At 37.2% G+C, this 19001-nt stretch overlaps 1 protein-coding gene across 4 annotated transcripts in view; it reads left to right on the top strand.

Annotated features, from left to right (window-relative positions):
* Nucleotides 1-19001, top strand: part of MED13L (mediator complex subunit 13L) — a 291782-nt gene that overhangs the window by 238602 nt on the left and 34179 nt on the right. For 2 of the 4 annotated variants that reach the window (XM_082355688.1, XM_082355690.1), the window contains exons 9-16: nucleotides 1143-1247; nucleotides 6324-7055; nucleotides 7863-8088; nucleotides 9072-9174; nucleotides 9482-9606; nucleotides 12395-12494; nucleotides 17268-17485; nucleotides 17781-17986. In XM_082355688.1, the coding sequence (XP_082211814.1) occupies nucleotides 1143-1247; nucleotides 6324-7055; nucleotides 7863-8088; nucleotides 9072-9174; nucleotides 9482-9606; nucleotides 12395-12494; nucleotides 17268-17485; nucleotides 17781-17986 (1815 nt within the window). Of the gene's footprint in view, nucleotides 1-1142; nucleotides 1248-6323; nucleotides 7056-7862; nucleotides 8089-9071; nucleotides 9175-9481; nucleotides 9607-12394; nucleotides 12495-17264; nucleotides 17486-17780; nucleotides 17987-19001 lie in introns of all 4 variants that reach the window. The other 2 variants (XM_082355687.1, XM_082355689.1) reach the window with 1 other exon arrangement.

Here is a 19001-nt window from a genome sequence, read left to right as displayed (position 1 = left end):
TCTTCATTCTCTGGAGCAGAATAAATATGGACATTCTTGTCAGTAATTCCTAAGAACTCATTTAGAAGCCAATTAAGTGTTTCTTCAGTGACTGCTATTCAAAGCTTTATATACACAATTAAAACCTGTCCTTTGGACCTAGCTTTTAGCAAATTCCTACTATATATTTATTTCCCAAATAGTTGGCTCTAGAATAGGCTACTAAAGAAGATTTAGTAGAAAAAAATCTAAAATAATTGCAATGGGAAATCATATGTCAAGTTCTAGATTTAAAAGATATCTCTATTCACTTTAAAATGATCCTTTCCTTTAGAATTATTGGTACAGATATTTTCACGTATGTCTGCAATGCCTAGACAATTTCCATGTTAACATTTTCTTTTTCTTTTCCTTTTATTTACCATCTTTGATTTTTATCACCACTAACCTTTCCACCAAGTCTAACAAATCAGAGCCCTTCTATCAGCAGCACCGAACAGGGAAGTGAGACACCCAGAAAGGCAGGGGAGGGTGGAGAGCAAGTGAAGTCCTTGCAGAGCCATCAGTGAAACACTTTGCAATATCAGCTATAGCAAAATCAACAGTACAGAAATACTGCGCACTGTTCTTATTTATGCAGTAGTAGACATCTACTTTTTGCTACCAATTATTAGTGACATGCAGGAGATATTTTTGATTCTTGTGTTTTAGTTCACATCACTCGTGTGGAGTGCTGCCCTTAAATGCTAGTAAATATAGGTGTTTTAAGAGTGATTTAAACAGTCTGGGGGTATATAATTCATAGATGCTGTGAAAAGATAATTTTTTAAAATCTAGGTTATTTCTGCAGAATTTAGGTGACTTTTTTTAAAAAACAACAGATAATAGTGCTGGGTAGTGTTTTAATTACTATGTGTACCACCCATGTTAAAATGTATATTAAACTTAAATAAAAATATTTGGAATCCTGACTCTTCTAGGGCATGGCAGGAGTAGTTGCCTTTCCCACCCCCGCAACCTCCCACCTTGAGTTGCTCTCAATCGTCTATCAGCAAGATACCATTATTGTGTAAAATGTATTCATGTCTTTCTAACATTTTCCCCCGCAGAGGTATGGATATTATCTAATGTTTACACAAGCCACATTATTTAACCTTTTTTAGGAGGAGCCAGATGTCAACTCCAACTCTTGAAGAAGAGCCTGCTAACAGTCCTGCTACTTGGGATTTTGTGGATCCAACCCAAAGAGTCAGCTGTTCTTGCTCTAGGTAGGTAGGGGCCAAGGCGGAACAGTCTGATAGAACATTTTGTTGGTTGTCTCCTGGCCTCTCAGACCACTTCTTCTACATCATTTTGCTTTATTATTTATGTATTTATTTATTTTAAATTTTTTATTATTTTTAAAATATTTATTTATTTATTTGGCTACGCCAGGTCTTAGTTGCGGCATGCGGGATCTTCGTTGCGCCTTGTGGGGTCTTTAGTTGAGGCATGTGAACTCTTAGTTGCGGCATGCGGGATTAGTTCCCTGGCCAGGGATCGAACCCGGGCTCCCTGCATTGGGAGCGCGGAATCCTAACCATTGGACCACCAGGGAAGTCCCTGCTTTGTTTGGTTTTAAATCTTCTGCTTCCAGTGATGGAAAAAAGCTTGGTGTTTTTCTTCTATGCAGATGCTCCAGTTTTATTGTCGGGACTCAGAATGAGCCTTTTTAGACAACTGGCCCTGTTACCAAATTGCTCCCACAGATTTCTTCAGGATAACTTCTTCAGAACTGAAAGCATCAGTTTGACAAGACAATCTCTTGCCATTTAACTGAGTTTATTTAATTACTCTTAATTATGAAGTTGAGATAAATATCAAGCAGGTTGGCTTGAATTAATAGGATTTGGATTAAATAGACCTTTCATAGAAAATTTTTGTTGTTGGTGCTCGTGTTTTTTGGTGACTGAAGTAGGTATGTGGTAATAACACCTGCTAAAAGCTAAAATTGTTGCTCATTCATTTAGATATTTGAATAGAAACCCAAATTATTTTCTGTAGAAAATTTTTGCACTCCTCATTTATATTCCCTTGACTTATCACTCCTTGTGGTAATAGAGAATCTTATTGTCACAGATTTTCATGGGGGTTCTTAAATTTCTTAAGTGTATATCAGCCTTACCCCCCTCCCCTGCCAGCTCAGCTGACTGTAGGAGCATGTGGTGATGATTATTCACTTAGTGAGCAACTTAGAGTATCTTTGCTTCCATTTGATACTGCTCAATACTTAGGTCAGTTGAGATAAGTGTACTTGGAAGATGGCCATTCATTTCTCTAGTTTAGATCACGGGGTTCTTAATGTGGCACATATGAATAGGCTTTGGGCTAGGGAGGCGGTCATGATGCCCGAGAATCTCTGCAAACACACACACACACACGTGTGCACATGTGTGTTTGTACACTTAGGCAGCAGTTTTGACAGCTTCTTCCTGTTCCCCCTTCCCTATAAATTGATTCTCTTTTATCAAGCTCTGCCTTGGTAGTCAGCTTTTTGTTGAGATGCTGTAAGTACTTTATGAAACTCTTTGATTGATTTTTCAAGGAGGATGTTTTCAATGATATTATTTGCTCATTAAGGGTCCTCTTTCTGAGCACGTGAGAATCTCTCTAGTCTCAGGATAGGTGTGGTATACCAGCTGAATACCTGGTTTACTTTCATCTCTAGGCCATTGTAAATTGTGTGACAAAAAGTATTTTCCTGTTAACAGTGACTTCTAAACAGCTTACAGCCAAGTTATGGTCCACCTTTAGAAAGTACATAGGATAAAAATTTTAGTGTATTTAACTTCACTTGTGCCTTCATCTTATTTTTCCTGCTCTTTTCCTTAATCTAGATTTTTTTCACTTTTTAAAAATAACTTTTTTACTGATTTCTATCACATTTTTATTTACTACCTTGCATTATTTTTACCTGAAGTGTAAATAAACAAATAACACTTTTTCTTCTGTCCTCCGGAGTTATTGCTCTATTTCCTCACCAAATTCTTATACCCTTCAGGTCTTATTTGTAGATATGCATTCTATTCCATTGACTTCTAAATGTTTATCTTTAGACCTGACTTCTTACATGTACTCTATTGTATTTTGGGGAGTGCTTTTAAGATAAACCCTTAATATCGATATACCTGTTTCCTCACAAACCAGGTACCCGATTGCAGTCATTTTTGTCGCAGTTTTCCCCTTCTCAGCCTAGAAACTTTATCATTTATTTATTTTTCTTAATTGTCTAGATCAATTTTATCATTGCATTTCACAATGATTTCCTTTGAAATGTCTGTTATAGTCATTCTACTTTCCTTATTCTTTTAGTCACCATGTGTTTCTACACTATTTGGCCCTGCCTCTGATTTCCTTCCCATTAAGGCCAAACCACTCATATAGTTAGCCTTCTGAGCCCACTCTTCCTGCTGCCTGCTTCAGTGAGGTCCCTAACCTGTTCACAGATTTGCAGTGATGGTCTCTTACTTACTGGTGTATCCCTTATTCTAACCATTCCACAATGTAGTTGAGTTGTTAAATGCAATTGAAAAAAAATGACGTTATAAGATTATCCACTTTGCACACACACACACACACACACACACACACACTGTATTTTATTTTTACAAGAGATAAATAGACTGACACCAAGCATTGTACATGGATGACCACAACAAAAGCAACAATGATTGCAATTACCAAACATGAAACACACTCATACTGTGTCATAATATTGACATTCAGTCCAGTAATCCTCCACTGTAACAGCTCCTTTACTTTGCAGTGAAAATTGATTTGTATATTCTTTGCCTCTGAGTCCTTGTGGGATTTTTTCTTTTTTTTAAAAATTCAAACAGAAAGTCACAAAAATTATACTCATCCTCATCAGTTCACTCAGTCCCATGTAATTAATTGTTTTTTTCATCTTGATCTTTTGTTAGCACTTTTATGAGTTCATCAGTTTTTCATTAGAGTTCTGAAAATGCTTATTCATTCAGTTCAGCAGTACAGTCAGTTACCAGAAACCTGTACTTGTCAGAGTCTTTTCCATGAATTTCCTGAAGATGAAACCCTTTTATAAGAACATATTTACAAAAGCATCAGAGTACACCCAGAACTGTCTGTAAATGACAAAAGACTTAAAAATGACCACGGTTAAAGATTTGATGAAACTTCATAATAATGCAGTTGACAAGAAAATTAGTTATTTCTGAGATATACATTTTAAAGTAAAAAAAAAAAATTCTTTGGACTCTCTTCTTGGATCTAGGGATTTATACTATTAATCAAATTAGGAAAAAGATTTTGACCATTATTTCTGAACCTCCTTCCTGCATTAGGAGACTCCAATTACAAGAACATTAACCTACTTGAAGTTGTCTTACAGTTCACTGATGCTTGGAATCCTCTTGCTGCTCCTCTGCCTTCTCCTTTGACATTTTTTGTTGCTACGTCGTCAAGTTCACAAGTACTTTGTTCTGTAATCTGCTGTTAATCCTATCCGATGAATTTGTTGTTTCAAAAAAAAAAAAAAAGATTATCCACTTTGCAAAAAGTCCTTACTTTGAAGAGGCTACTATAAAATATCTATCAAAGGACTGGTGTGGTTAAATGCTCTCTGAGAAAATCCAAATCAAAAAGTTTTATGTGAAAGACTTTTAGAGCCTAGGTCTTAAAGTAAGCACCCTTAGAAGATATTGAGATAATTGAGATATTTTCAGATGAGACATTCGTCTCTTACTGTGGTACTTTGCCCTGGAGATTTAAAGTCCAATTTTTGCCTTATTGACAATAGCCTTATGCACAGACAACCTTCTTCAAAGTCAGGATTTTTTTTTTTTTTTTAAAGTGTAGCAAAGACTTTGGCAAGAGTGTTTTCAGATTATCTACTGCAGGATTACCGAACCCATTATGGAATGGTCCCCTCCTCACACTATTTAACGGCCTTATGGGGCAGGGTGGCCATCCTGCTGTCCCACTAAACCAACCCATTATGCCACACAAATCCATTTTACTTCCCACTAGGGCATTGTTCAGTGCAATGCAACAGTAATTTAATGCCACCCTAGTGGCCTCAGAGAGTTACTGATACACCAGCAGGAGAGCTTACATTTTTCCTGGGAGTGATTTATATATTGGGAGGAATTGGCTGACCTGCTATATAACTTTTTTGCACAGATTAAACCTTAGGATCATCTAGTGGGCCCTTACTGAGCAATTTCTCACACCCATGCTTGCCAAGAAGTGTGTTAGGATGTGAGCAGACTTGCTATTCCTGCTTAGATAGTACAGATGCATTTGTATGTGTGTGTTGTTTTAATATTCACTCACAACCTTCTTCTTCTGTCTCATTTTAACATGTTTCTGTAAGATCCAAAGTTGTCTTTTAGCCCTTCTTTCTTGGATAATAGTAGCATATAAGGTTCCTAGTATATTTATCCTATTAAATATTCTTATTTATTTATTTATTTATTTATTTTTTGCCTGCTTTGGGTCTTTGTTGCTGCACGCGAGCTTTCTCTAGTTGCAGCGAGTGGGGGCTACTCTTCGTTGTGGTGCGCGGGCTTCCCATTGCGGTGGCTTCTCTTGTTGCGGAGCACAGGCTCTAGGGCGTGCGGGCTTCAGTAGTTGTGGCTCATGGGCTTAGTTGCTCCTCGGCATGTGGGATCTTCCCGGACCAGAGATCGAACCCGTGTCTCCTGCACTGGCAGGCGGATTCTCAACCACTGGGCCACGAGGGAAGTCCCCCTATTAAATATTCTTAAAACTGACCCTTAGTTTCACACTTTGGGGGAGAGTTGCATAGTTATCTTATTCCTGATTTACAACACTATAAGCTTTTATAAACCATCCTTTTTTTTTTTTTTTTTGATAAGCCATTCTATATTGGAGTTAGTAGAGTGTTGTAAAATAGAAATCAGAAGCTTTTTTTTTGGTTCTTTTTTTGACAGATGATCTCATTACTGTTGGTTTTAAAATGCAATATGAATAGATTGTCTGAGGCCCTCACCAAATTTGAAAGATTTGGGGATTTTCAAATTAGTATTTTTGTAGAGGTTAGCAGCATATTAATTAATGTTTCTTAAGTTCATCTCTTATCTACTTAACTTGTATGTAATTGGTTCATCATTTTCTGTCAGGGTGTGTTGCAGTTTTTAGTCATTATCAATATATTTAACACCCAGAGTCCATTTAGATGTATTATTGCATATAATGTGTGCTTAAAAAGACATAACCTTGTTAGAGGCACCTCTTTTGTAATTAGAATGATGCAGTTATTTTCATCTGTGTATTTACGGACTTCATTTTAATTCTCATTTCAGGCATAAACTTTTAAAACGTTGTGCAGTAGGACCCAGTCGACCTCCCACAATATCACAACCAGGGTTCAGTGCAGGACCATCATCATCTTCATCTTTACCACCTCCTGCTTCTTCTAAGCACAAAACAACAGAAAGACAGGAAAAGGGAGACAAGTTGCAAAAGAGACCCTTGATACCATTTCACCATCGGCCCTCTGTGGCCGAAGAGTTATGCATGGAGCAAGATCCACCAGGACAGAAGCTAGGCTTGGCGGGGATAGACTCCTCCTTGGAGGTGGCAAGCAGTAGGAAGTATGATAAGCAAGTGGCCGTGCCTTCCAGAAACACAAGCAAGCAAATGAATCTGAATCCTATGGATTCACCTCATTCCCCTATTTCCCCTCTGCCTCCAACACTCAGCCCTCAGCCACGAGGTCAGGAAACGGAGAACTTGGACCCACCATCTGTCCCTGTGAATCCAGCTCTCTATGGAAATGGGCTAGAACTCCAGCAGTTGTCTACTCTGGATGACAGAGCTGTCCTCGTAGGCCAAAGACTGCCTCTGATGGCAGAGGTCAGTGAGACCGCCTTATATTGTGGGATTAGGCCCTCGAACCCAGAGTCATCAGATAAGTGGTGGCATAGTTATCATCTCCCATCCGTTGATGATGCTGAGTTCCGGCCTCCAGAGCTCCAGGGTGAGAGATGTGATGCCAAAATGGAGGTAAACTCAGAGAGCACTGCATTGCAAAGGTAAGGTGACTCTCCACCCCATCCACCTGATCACCCATCAGAAGGCCAAGGCCGTAGGTTCCCAAGAATCGGGGCCTTCAGATCCAAAATTGAAGAGGCCTTTCTTCACCATTCTAGACTCTGCATTTGGAAAATGTTTAAAAGTCAAATGCTTTATCCATTGTGAGGTTTAACACACATGTCATTATTTAAATGCTGGCGTAAAAAGGTTTCATCATAGGATTAGCTATACTAGTATCGCTTTATTTTTGGCCTGCTGTTTGTTAATCAAAGAATATAGCTTTATGGGACCTTCCATACTGCGGTCAGTGCCCTCTTTGTATGTTGACACTTTTAAGGAAGGCTTTGCATGCATTCAGGTATGTATCACACATCTAGTAATAATACTTCAGAGTGCTTTTGAGCTACCCATTATTCTAAACAGTTTACACAGATTATCTCATTTAATTTTCACCACAACTGTATTGCTACCTTAATTTCATAGCTGAGAAAGAAACTAGGGTCATGCAGTTAGTAAGTGACACAGGTGGAATTTGAACCTGGACAGTCTGTTGTCAGAGCCCACCTATGCTCTTAAGTGGAATCCATGGAGTCAGAGACAAAAGTATATGTTCTTGATAAAAGCTACTGAGATTTATTTAATTGTGAATACAATCTCTAAAATACACTTGTAGATGAATTTTTAGGTGTTTTTTTTTAAAGTTTAGTTTAAGCTTTACAAATGCTTTAAATCATTAAATGTTGCTTAAAAAAAAATCTAATCTTTTTATGTTTCTTGCTTAAATTGTCATTTGTTCTCTCTTTCAGACTCTTAGCACAACCTCACAAACGGTTTAAAATCTGGCAAGACAAGCAGCCCCAGATGCAGCCACTCCACTTCCTTGACCCATTGCCTCTATCACAACAACCTGGAGACAGTTTGGGAGAAGTCAATGACCCGTACACCTTTGAGGACGGTGACATAAAATACATCTTCACAGCGAACAAAAAATGCAAACAAGGGACAGAGAAAGATTCCCTGAAAAAGAATAAGGTACCATTTAACATAGAGAGAGTCCAGCCTGGTGTGGGTTTCAGTCTATGTCAGTACAACACATGTGGGAAGACTTTGGAGGCAGAATGTTTGAGATAGTCTTGCCTGATTGCTCTGTCCCCATATTCATGCTCTTGGTACTATTGTATCGAACAGCGTATTGTTCCTTTTTATGTCATGGCTCACCTTTGTTCAAAAGTCAGCCGAACATAAATGAAGCCTCATATTTTCTGGGCTATAGCTTGTACAGTGCATGTTTCCTCTCATATGCTAATTCTTGTTGGCCTATGCTCCCTGCTTATTTCTTTTTAATTATTATTCCAAAATACCCAAAATGTAAGAAAAAATCTTGGTAACAATACTGTTTATTGAGCGCTCACTGTGTTTACTGTGCTAAGCGCTTTACCACTATGTCTCTCTGAATTAATACCAACACCACTCCAAGACTGTGTCAGTATAATTTTACTGGTTCCATTGTCATAAAAATGAGTACTGTGGGTGTCTGCTGTCTTTAGCCTTAAGTTTTAAAACATTCTAAAATACTGGGCCATTTAAAGAGGTATTCTTAAGAATAGAGGAAGTAAGACAAAAGAGACCAGTATAGTTCAGGAGAATACTTCTTAGAGTCCTTTACAGAGATCTGTCTAGATCCAAAAAGCTTGAACCATAGTTCAGCATCCAAAATATTATATTAAAGGCAGCTTTTAACACCATGGCAGGTCTGTAATCAAATGCCACCAGTACCATTGAGGCATAAAACCCTGACTGACTCAGATTGAGGGGAAAGCGTGGGAGTTTTTGGTTCGGTTTAAATTCAGGGAAAAGGACATATCTTTTATTTCCTTTGGTTGCATAGACCATGGTTTATCATACTTGTGCTCATAACAAGTTCCATTCTACCCTCTAATTCTTTGTGTTCTCCCTCATATTCCACACTTTGGGTTGGTGTTCATGTGTTTTGTTTGGCTGAATTTATTATACAGTCAGAGGATGGATTTGGTACCAAGGATGTCACTACACCAGGTCATTCCACGCCGGTGCCTGAAGGGAAAAATGCCATGTCCCTTTTCAGTTCTACTAAAACAGGTGTGTACAATGATTATTTGCCTCACTTGGATTGTTGCTAAAATAAAATGCGAGGGAGATGCTTCTCTATTTAAAATTATATCCTTATTGTAATAGCAATAATTTGATCTCATCTTTAATATATTTTTCAGTTTGTTTTTCAGTTCCTTTCAAAACTGATAAACGTATTTGGCAAAAATTGTCTCTAAATTTAACCGAAAACATAGGGAAACAGTTCACAGGCAGGGCTTGCTCATTGTCCCCTCTCCTCACTCCTTCTCCCTTGATGAAGTTGCTCATTCTGTGCCTTTTGCCTCCTTTCCCACAGATGTTCGGCAGGATAGTGCCGCTGGCAGGGCTGGCTCCAGTAGCCTTACACAAGTGACAGATTTGGCACCTTCCCTTCATGACTTAGACAACATCTTTGATAATTCTGATGACGACGAACTTGGGGTGAGTCTGCTGTGGCTACACAAACAAAAATTCACTTAAGTGCATGGACTTATATCAGCGTTTCAATATTTCTTTATAGTTTGGTCTACTGGATTGGGGGCTCTTATTTCAGGTTCTGAATGTTCTTCAAAAATGTTTGTATACCTTGAAAGGATTCTAAAAGTTATTAGTGTAGTCTGTAATACCCCTTGGGTTTTGTTCGTTGATGGCTTTTTTTCCATGAGTGTTATTCCTGTTGTAAATATTAAAATCCTACACATATTTAAAAAAATCCTTCTCAATATCATGAGACTAACAGGAATGTATTATGTAGTCCCTTTAGCTCAGATTTTAAAAATAATGCCCATATAACTTTTTATTCATCTAATAAGTCATAGGTTAGTCAACATTTTGAGAGAGATTACAAGTATGATCTATACTTTTTAGGATTATAGCATCGTAAGTTGGGAAATAGAATTTATACACATAGACGTTAAATAATACAAGGCGTCATATGATTAAAGTGACAGATAAGAATTTATAATTCTCTGGAGAGTAACTGAGCTAAGTCAGGAAATTTGTGTCCTCATCCTCCTAACCAACCCTGTACCTTTGTGCAAATAAAAGCGCCTGTTATCTCTGGGGGACCTAGAGATGAGTAAGATAGGCCCCTCTTCAAGGAAGTCAATTTATTAGTTTTTCTTTTATTTATATATTTACTTTCCCATCTGTCCAGTTTACGTGTATTCGTTAATCATTTAATGATCAGTTCCTTTGTGGCAGGTACTCTAGGTTTACAGATACAATTAAATTACCACTCTTATACTTGAGATACTCACAGACTTCAGGAGAAATAGCATATAAATAAAGTTAAAAATATACTGAGTCCTGTGAGGGCAGTAATTGACCTGAATCTAAAGATGCTGCATGTTCAAGTACAACATGACAGGCAAGCAGTGTCTAAGTAAAGGCTTGAAGGTTAAGTTAAGTAGGAATCAGATTTCTACAACCCCTACAACCCCTTCTCACTTTAAAATGTATCTGATTAACAGATATTGTACACCATTACTATTCTAAGTACTTAGAAGATGAGGAGATAATAATGACCTCAAAGAACAAAATTGACTTGAAATGTGGAAAGACTAGGTTAGGGGGAGGCAGGGGAGGAATGTTACTTTGAGCCTGGAAGGAGCCTTGGTTAAGCTACAAGAATGAACTAGCTGGGCTTTGGGGGACAGTGTGCACATGGATCTGTTTTCTGAATGGAGGATAAAGATTGGTGGGGCTGGGAAGGTTTTTGGCCACTCTTAAGGCTTTAGACTTCAAACTCTTCTGGTAATGTGCTCTTCTGGAGGCTGCTGAGTGTGGAACTGACCTGGTAGAAGTGAGTGTCGTTTTCCATCAGTCCGATACGCAGAAAGTAGGAGTACTATTTGGTAACTTGTTGGATTGAAACATGAGGACCGAAAATCGGGCAGTGGCTGCATGAAGGGAAAGGACATGGCAATGTGAAAAACTTTGGTAGAAGAAAGGACATGTTTCCTTATTCTGTGACCCAGGCATTGGAGATCCTTTTTGAACTTGACTCTCTCCATTAAGCCATGCATTATCTAGGATTAGTTTTAACGAGGGTTAGTTCAGATGCTTTGGTGTGGTGACGGTGGGAAGAAAGTATGAAAAGTAAAGGAATCAAAAAGAAGTAGAAAGGGAGATGTAAGAAAAGAAAATAAACAAACCGTAGAGTAGCCTGGTTTCTGTTCACAGCCACCACCCCTAGTGATGGCTGTGCTCTGAGCCATTGTCCTTCCTCTCTGTGTAAGTTATGAATTACTATTGGACTAAATGAATAAATGTTTACTCTGCTGTTTGAATATATTGTTAGTAATGTTAATATGCAAAGGAGATTGGACATTGTTTATCTAATTTTCATTTCTCTGAAATGATTGTTTCTACTTTGAGTTCTAGCCTGACATTTAATCAAGGGAACAGTTTACCTTAGAATCATTTTACTAATTCATCTTATTAGTAACTGGAATTGGGAGACTGTTGTCCAAGTTTTCATCTCATAGGTTTTAAAGTTAGTTTTATGTTTCAGCTCTATGATATTGAATAAGTGTACATGAATAAAAGGCCTTCTATTTGTGAGAATCTTTTTGCTTTATTTTATCTTGCCATCAATTCATTTGAGTTCTTAAAGATAATCTTGCCTACTAAGGGACTTAATTTGTTCTGAATAACAAATCAGAGAAAAACCTCTGTGTATTTCAATAATTTTGTGAGATAAGGTTATTTTTCATGAAGATGAACAGTAACTGTAGAAATAGGAATAGGAGATATGTATTTTTTTGTGGTGAAAAATAAAAGAATAATAGTTTGGGAGGGCTTGAGGTCCTCTCTTTTAGCTGCCTGCTTCCAAACAGAAGGAAAACCAGACTGATAACCAATCACTACTCGGAGGCACCACCCTAATGTGATTACTGTGTCCCTGAAACTGCGTCTCTAATGACCCGGGAGGGAAGATTTGCTGAAGGTCTGCAAGCTCTGCTTTGATGGCACAGTCTGCCCTCACCAGATCCATGACAAGAAGACTCAGTCAGTCTGTTTCTCATACTTGATAAGCTTGTAACCATCTCTTCTGTGTCACTGTCTGCTGGTATTTCTAGAAGTTCACCTGATGAATGCTATATAAGGAAGCATCTTTCCTTTATTTTAAAATATCAATAGGCATACACTCTAATGAATAGTGGACTATCACCCTACTTATATACAAATGTGTTGCTCCGCTTTAATAATAATAATCTGTTCTTAGGCTGTGTCACCTGCACTACGGTCATCAAAAATGCCTACAGTTGGGACAGAAGACCGACCTCTTGGGAAGGATGGAAGAGCTGCTGTTCCTTACCCACCAAGTAAGAAAAGGAAACTGAGCTTCAGCTCACTGCTTATAACTTACATATAATGTTTTCATACTCAGTGGTGCCTTGTCTGAGATTCCCCTCCTTTTTTTCCCCCCCATTTTAACAGAATACTGGCAGTGAATTAAAACTTGTATAAATTGGTGTTCCTAAGGTGGCAGGCTGCTAAGAGACCCATTTAAATTTGAATTCCTTTTCCTTTTGTTTTCAAATTAACTTCTGTGGTTTAAAATGTGGAAAAACATGTTTTAGGTTTGTTTTTGTAATAGCCCTTTCCTAGTAGGAGAAATGCTGCATAGTGGTTTTCAGAGCGATATTCCACTGCAAGAGCTTGTGTAAAATGTTTCAGTTTTCATAAATTTAATTCACACAAGGATAATTAATGTTTGTTTTCTGTGGTCCTTTTTCCAACAGATACTGAAGTTTTTGTGTTTCCTTAAGAGATCAACTAGTTTTATTATGTATGTGGACAAAAAGAGAAACTTCCTTTTCTCTACCTATTCTTTACCCTAAGAAACATTCTACAAGAGAAAAGAAAGTCAGGATAGTTTATATGGATACTCTGAAGCTGAAACACAATTCCATTGCAAATCATTCTTTAATATCTTCTCATTAATTCAGCTGGTAATGCGAACAAATTGAGGGGAAAAACTACCATGTCATAGGGATGAGTCAAAAAGTTTTATGAACCTATAAATGTAGTGCTGATTTACTCAAATGTAGAAGTGTCAAATATACAGAGATTGGATTTTGACAGCTTTAGTGGATCCATAGCTTTTTAAAATATGCAAAGCTTTCTCAAGCATGACATGTATGAAAATGAATAATGATAGCCAGCCAGTTGCTGTAGTTTTTTTTAATTAAACATTTTTCTTTTTTTATTACTCTGTACTGCAGAATTTTACAAACATGAAATTCACAGATTAAAAGAAACATTATTAAAGCAGATTCATCTGGAATAGGGCAGATGAATGAATTTTTCCCTTGTATTTAACCAGTTACTCCCGCTTTTTTTTGACATTAAGTGATATGTAGCGATGTTAAATGTTAAAATGTCTGATAATTTGTCCAAGATTATTCACTCACAAACCATCCTGCTAGTAAGTGTCATTACCCAGTAAAGTATATCGTGTACTCTCTCTTTCTCTCATTTTTATTCCAAAAGGAATTGTTTCAAAAAGAAGCTACTCAGAATTTTATGATAAAGTACAGGTTATAAAAATTAATGAATTTGAAATATAGCAAAAATATTGGCATGAGGAAAATATAGATAAACCAAGGTCAAGAGGATCTTATTAATGTGTCAAAGTATGTGTGTATAAGTGTGGGGGGGGACATATACATAGTATTTCCTCCCAAGACATGGCAGTGAAAATAACATGGCAAGAAACTATCATCTCTGCAGTAGCTTACTGTACATGGAAGTGGAGAGACATATAATATGTAATGTCTAGAATAACACCATCCAACAGAAGTGCAAGGTAAGCCACAAAGGAGGGCCACATAAGTAATTTTTCATTTTCTAACAGTTACATTAAAAAAGTAAAAAGAATCATGTGAAATTAATTTCAATAATATATTTTAACTCAGTGTATCCAAAACAGTGTCATTTTTATATGTAGTCAGCATAAAAATATTGAGATGTTTTACATTCCATTTTTGTACTAACTGTTTGGAATCTGGGGTATATTTTATACATGCAGCTCATCTCAGGTTCGATGGGCCCATTTTGAATGCTCCGTAGCCATGTGGCTAGTGGATACTGTGTTGGACAGCATAGGTCCATAATTATTCATTTGTGTATATAATAATGGAAGAAAGCGACACACAGTATCAGTGAGGTTTAGTTTAGTATCAAGTCTGTGTTAAGATAGTATTGTGTTATATTAATTAAAACAGAAGTGTTTTTCTTAGGTTTTATTGTTAACCAGTCGCTTATGAATTTTTGTCTTTGAAAGCATGTCAATTTTGAAGTATGGGTCTTTGAGGAGGCAAAATGAAAGAGTTGGACATTTTATTCTACAAGAACACTTACTATTTGTAAGGGACTCTGCTAGGTGCTCTGGGCTGGGAAGAATACTGAGAAATTAGTGATGATGCTTTTGTTGGAGGGCTTCAGTCTTGTGCGTGACTACTTGATGTTCAGAACGGGAGATGGTTGGTGTCCTTAATGGTGAGCTCCTGCTGAAGTGCAATGGATCTTGAGGATAGGTGGGTATAAGTAAGTGGAGCATTGTGGGAAAGACATGTCAACTCCAGTCCATCCTGGTAGCTGTTCCCCACACTCACTTTAGTCATTTTATGGGAAGAAGGTTGAACAGGCAAGCCATGTATTTCTACTTTGGAGGACCAGAATGTTTCTCTGGGTTTCTATTTTCTTTCTGCCTTACCCACTTTGAGTCCAGTTCCCTGTTTTTCATCTCAAAACTTCTTTAGGGTGATTTCTTTTCAGAAATTCATTCCCTGTGACTGAACAGCATTTCCATCTTTTTCTAATCAAACCAAAATTGGGAGGAAGGACTAATTATTGCTGACTCTCATCACTTTATGAGTGTTTAGATGTACGTGGCAAAGTGTTCGCTTCAGTGCATACTTTATCTCATTTATTGTGCAAAAAAAAAAAATGAGGGAAATATTATTCTCATTTTGTAGATGAGGAAATTGAAGCTAGAGAGGTTAAGAGTCTTCCTGAAGAATATCTGATAATAAGAATGGTGAAGACCACTTTTTAATGTGAATCTCTGGCAGGTGGAATCTCATTTCATCCACGCTTTTTGTGTATGTTCTCTTTTACCTTTGACAAAAATTATCAAGGTGGCTGAGGCTTTGAAAACTGAGATACATAACTGTGTTAGGTAACATCAAAGAAGTTGAGTAGCCCTGAATGGAAAATGCCTTTATTACATTTCTTAGGGAAGATTTAAAAACAAATTTAATAAAATAATTTGAGGATAAAATTTTGTACCACAGCCCAAATACTTAATAAATTAAGGAAAGGCTATGTTTAAGTTCATTGTCATTTTAACTCAAAGTGAATTTATATAGTTTCATATTTTCCAAATACTTTGTTAATTAAGATTTGTCATGTAATATGAGTTTGAAGATTTTATGAAGCAGACTTGTGGTTTAAAATACTCCACTTACAAATTAATTTTATATTAAAATTGACCAGTAGCTGCTCTTTGGCTTGGGAAAATGTTTAGGGACTAAAAGTTAAAGATGATGAATGTATTTCAACTTTATATTAAAGTCTTTAGCCTTGTTTTAAAAAAAAATGTGTTGATCTGGTTGGTGCTACATCTGAAGAGGTGTTTTTCAGCCACAGAACTTACCAATTATATAGTCTGTCCAGTGGTTCTATGATAGTTTCTGGCTTGGCTTGTATCCCCAATTCTGTGAATTGTTATATGTTCCTAAGGATAAAATACTGTTACAGCAAGGTGACTTGAAGATCAACTTGGGGGTTTTAGGTTTTCTTCTTCTTTTCTGTCTTTTAAAACTTTTTTTCCTTAGCAGCAGCAGGTACCATTTTGTCTAATGAAATCTCATACAGAATTGTATTGTAGAAAATAAATAGAAGTGCAGCTTCTCTTAATGGAAGTGAAAGTTTAGATCTGAAACCCTGCCTGTTGGCCTTGTTCTCCCCTTGTTGCCCCTGAGGCCAAGAGAGGGTAAATTATTCAGGATTATATAATTGTTTAACTAGGAAACGTGGTAAAAATTGTCTAATGCAGAGGTTCTCACCTTTTTTCTGCTCCATATCGTGGAGGCTGTCCCCTCCCCCCATAAAGAAAGGAAAGAAAGCAAGCCTAATGAGAATCACACATCTAGTCAAGCCTTCCCTTTTAGATGATGGAACTGAGGCCCTGAGGGAGGAAGTGACCAGACCACAACAACGCTGTGCTGGGAGCACGTGGGTTGGGGACCAGGCCCACTGCTGCTTCTCTATACAGCTCTACCTTAGACTCTAGCTCAGGTCAGAGCATGGTACAGCTATTCTTTATTAATTTCTGATTCAGAGCTATAAGTCATATTAAGATCTGTTCAGTGGTTACTATTTACCTGTTTAAATATTGAAGTTGCTAGAAAGAGCAATGTGATTGGAAATTGGGACACCAGATATGGTTCCAAATCACTGATTTGAACTTGTGGCTCCAAATGTGTAAATATATTTGCTGTACAGGACACCCCCTAGTGGCCAAATTTCACAACCGCAACTTGCATTTCATTGCATACACTCCTACTTAAGAATCAGTCCCTTAATGAGACACTATTAGTGATGTTGGTTAACCTCATGTATATAACAATGATTTTTTTTTAAAGGTTGAGAATCACTGATCTAAGTATTTCTTAAAAGATACTTTTTTTCCCAGCTGATTTTCAATAAATTGTCTTTTGGTTCTAGATAGGATTATTAATCCTGACTATGAAGTTTCATCTCCTTAGATTTTTCAGGGAATCAATTGTTGGAAGAAAAAATGTATGTTATGTAGACTTTGTTCACATAATTAATGTGAAGCCAAATCATAAAGCATCAAGAGGATAGTAATAAAGTTGCAGCAAAGGATAATTTTCTGCTGATGGCCTTCTTCTTAGATACTTCCATTATTAATAGTCTATTATGTAACTGATATGACCATTCAATCGGCATTATTTCTGATGCCAACTAGAGGGCCTTGCTATGAACTAGGTTGTTTTTTTTTTTTAGAAGTCAGGCCTGTTACAAATTTTTTTTTTCTTATTTTTTATCTTTATTTTTTTTAGCAGTTGCAGACCTGCAAAGGATGTTCCCCACCCCTCCTTCTTTGGAACAGCACCCTGCATTTTCTCCTGTGATGAATTATAAAGATGGAATCAGTTCAGAGACAGTGACAGCGTTAGGCATGATGGAGAGCCCTATGGTCAGTATGGTTTCAACACAGCTTACTGAATTCAAAATGGAAGTGGAAGACGGGTTAGGAAGTCCCAAGCCAGAGGAAATAAAGGTAATTGCCAATATATTAGTTATACAAAGACAAGGTGGTTTTAAAGCAGATTTTTATACAACTTCTTTAAAATAGTATTGTCTGTATGCCATGTATACGTAAGTTCCTAAGAGTTCTCTGAATTAGGTCATGAGGTAATTATAGTGTCTTTTGATTAATTTAAAATTTTGGCTTTAGCATTTTTCTGTTGATCAGATAAAAGAGAAGTATTAAATTATAGTGATTTTTGTTGCTATTATGGTGTGTCCTAAAGTTGTTTACCAGCATTATCACCAGCCCCACTTTGTTGTCACAGGACTTTTCATATGTGCACAAAGTTCCAACTTTTCAACCTTTTGTGGGATCCTCCATGTTTGCTCCACTGAAGATGTTGCCGAGCCAATGCCTGCTACCTCTGAAGATTCCTGATGCCTGTCTGTTTCGGCCTTCGTGGGCAATCCCTCCTAAAATTGAACAACTGCCCATGCCACCTGCAGCCACTTTCATTAGAGATGGCTACAAGTATGTGCTGGGATTGTGTCGAGTTATCTGCTGTATTTAATATGATTTTTTTAAACATCTTTATTGGAGTATAATTGCTTTACAATGTTGTGTTAGTTTCTGCTTTATAACAAAGTGAATCAGCTATACATATACATATATCCCCATATCCCTCCCTCTTGCGTCTCCCTCCCACCCTCCCTATCTCACCCCTCTAGGTGGTCACAAAGCACCGAGCTGATCTCCCTGTGCTATGCGGCTGCTTCCCACTAGCTATCTGTTTTACATTTGCTAGTGTATATATGTCCATGCCTCTCTCTCACTTCGTCCCAGCTTACCCTTCCCCCTCCCCGTGTCCTCAAGACCATTCTCTATGCCTGTGTCTTTATTCCTGTCCTGCCCCTAGGTTCTTCAGAACTTTTTTTTTTTTTTTTAGATTCCATATATATGTGTTAGCATATGGTATTTGTTTTTCTCTTTCTGGCTTACTTCACTCTGTATGACCGTCTCTAGCTCCATCCACCTCACTGCAAATAACTCAATTTCGTTTCTTTTTATGCCTGAGTAATACTCCATTGTATATATGTGCCACATCTTCTTTTTTGTTGGTTTTTTTGTTTTGTTTTAATAGTTCTATAGTGATCTTCTTCTTTTTAAATTTTTGTTTATTTATTTATTTTTAACATCTTATCCTTGCGCAGGGGCCATGCTAATCTTCTCTGTATCGTTCCAATTTTAGTATATGTGCTGCCGAAACGAGCACTGTGCCATATCTTCTTTATCCATTCATCTATCGATGGACTTAGGTTGCTTCCTGATTTTTCTCTTAACTAAATATTTACTTCAAATGATGACAGCATTTCATTTGAAACTTTCGTTTATTGGCCATTCATGTTTTTGTGCATATTATTTTCTGTTGAAAATATACGTTGAAAATTTTCTAAACTAAATTTCATATACATGGAAAAATTAAGGTTATTTGTATAGAGAACCATGATGTTCATGGTCATTCAATGTCAAATTGGTGTTTATCACA

The sequence above is a fragment of the Balaenoptera borealis genome (genome assembly GCF_965194805.1).
Source record: "Balaenoptera borealis genome assembly, chromosome: 14".
In the NCBI taxonomy this organism is placed as follows: Eukaryota; Metazoa; Chordata; class Mammalia; order Artiodactyla; family Balaenopteridae; genus Balaenoptera; species Balaenoptera borealis.
The sequence above is the reverse complement of the archived record's forward strand: the minus strand, read 5'-3'. Positions and strand labels throughout refer to the sequence as shown.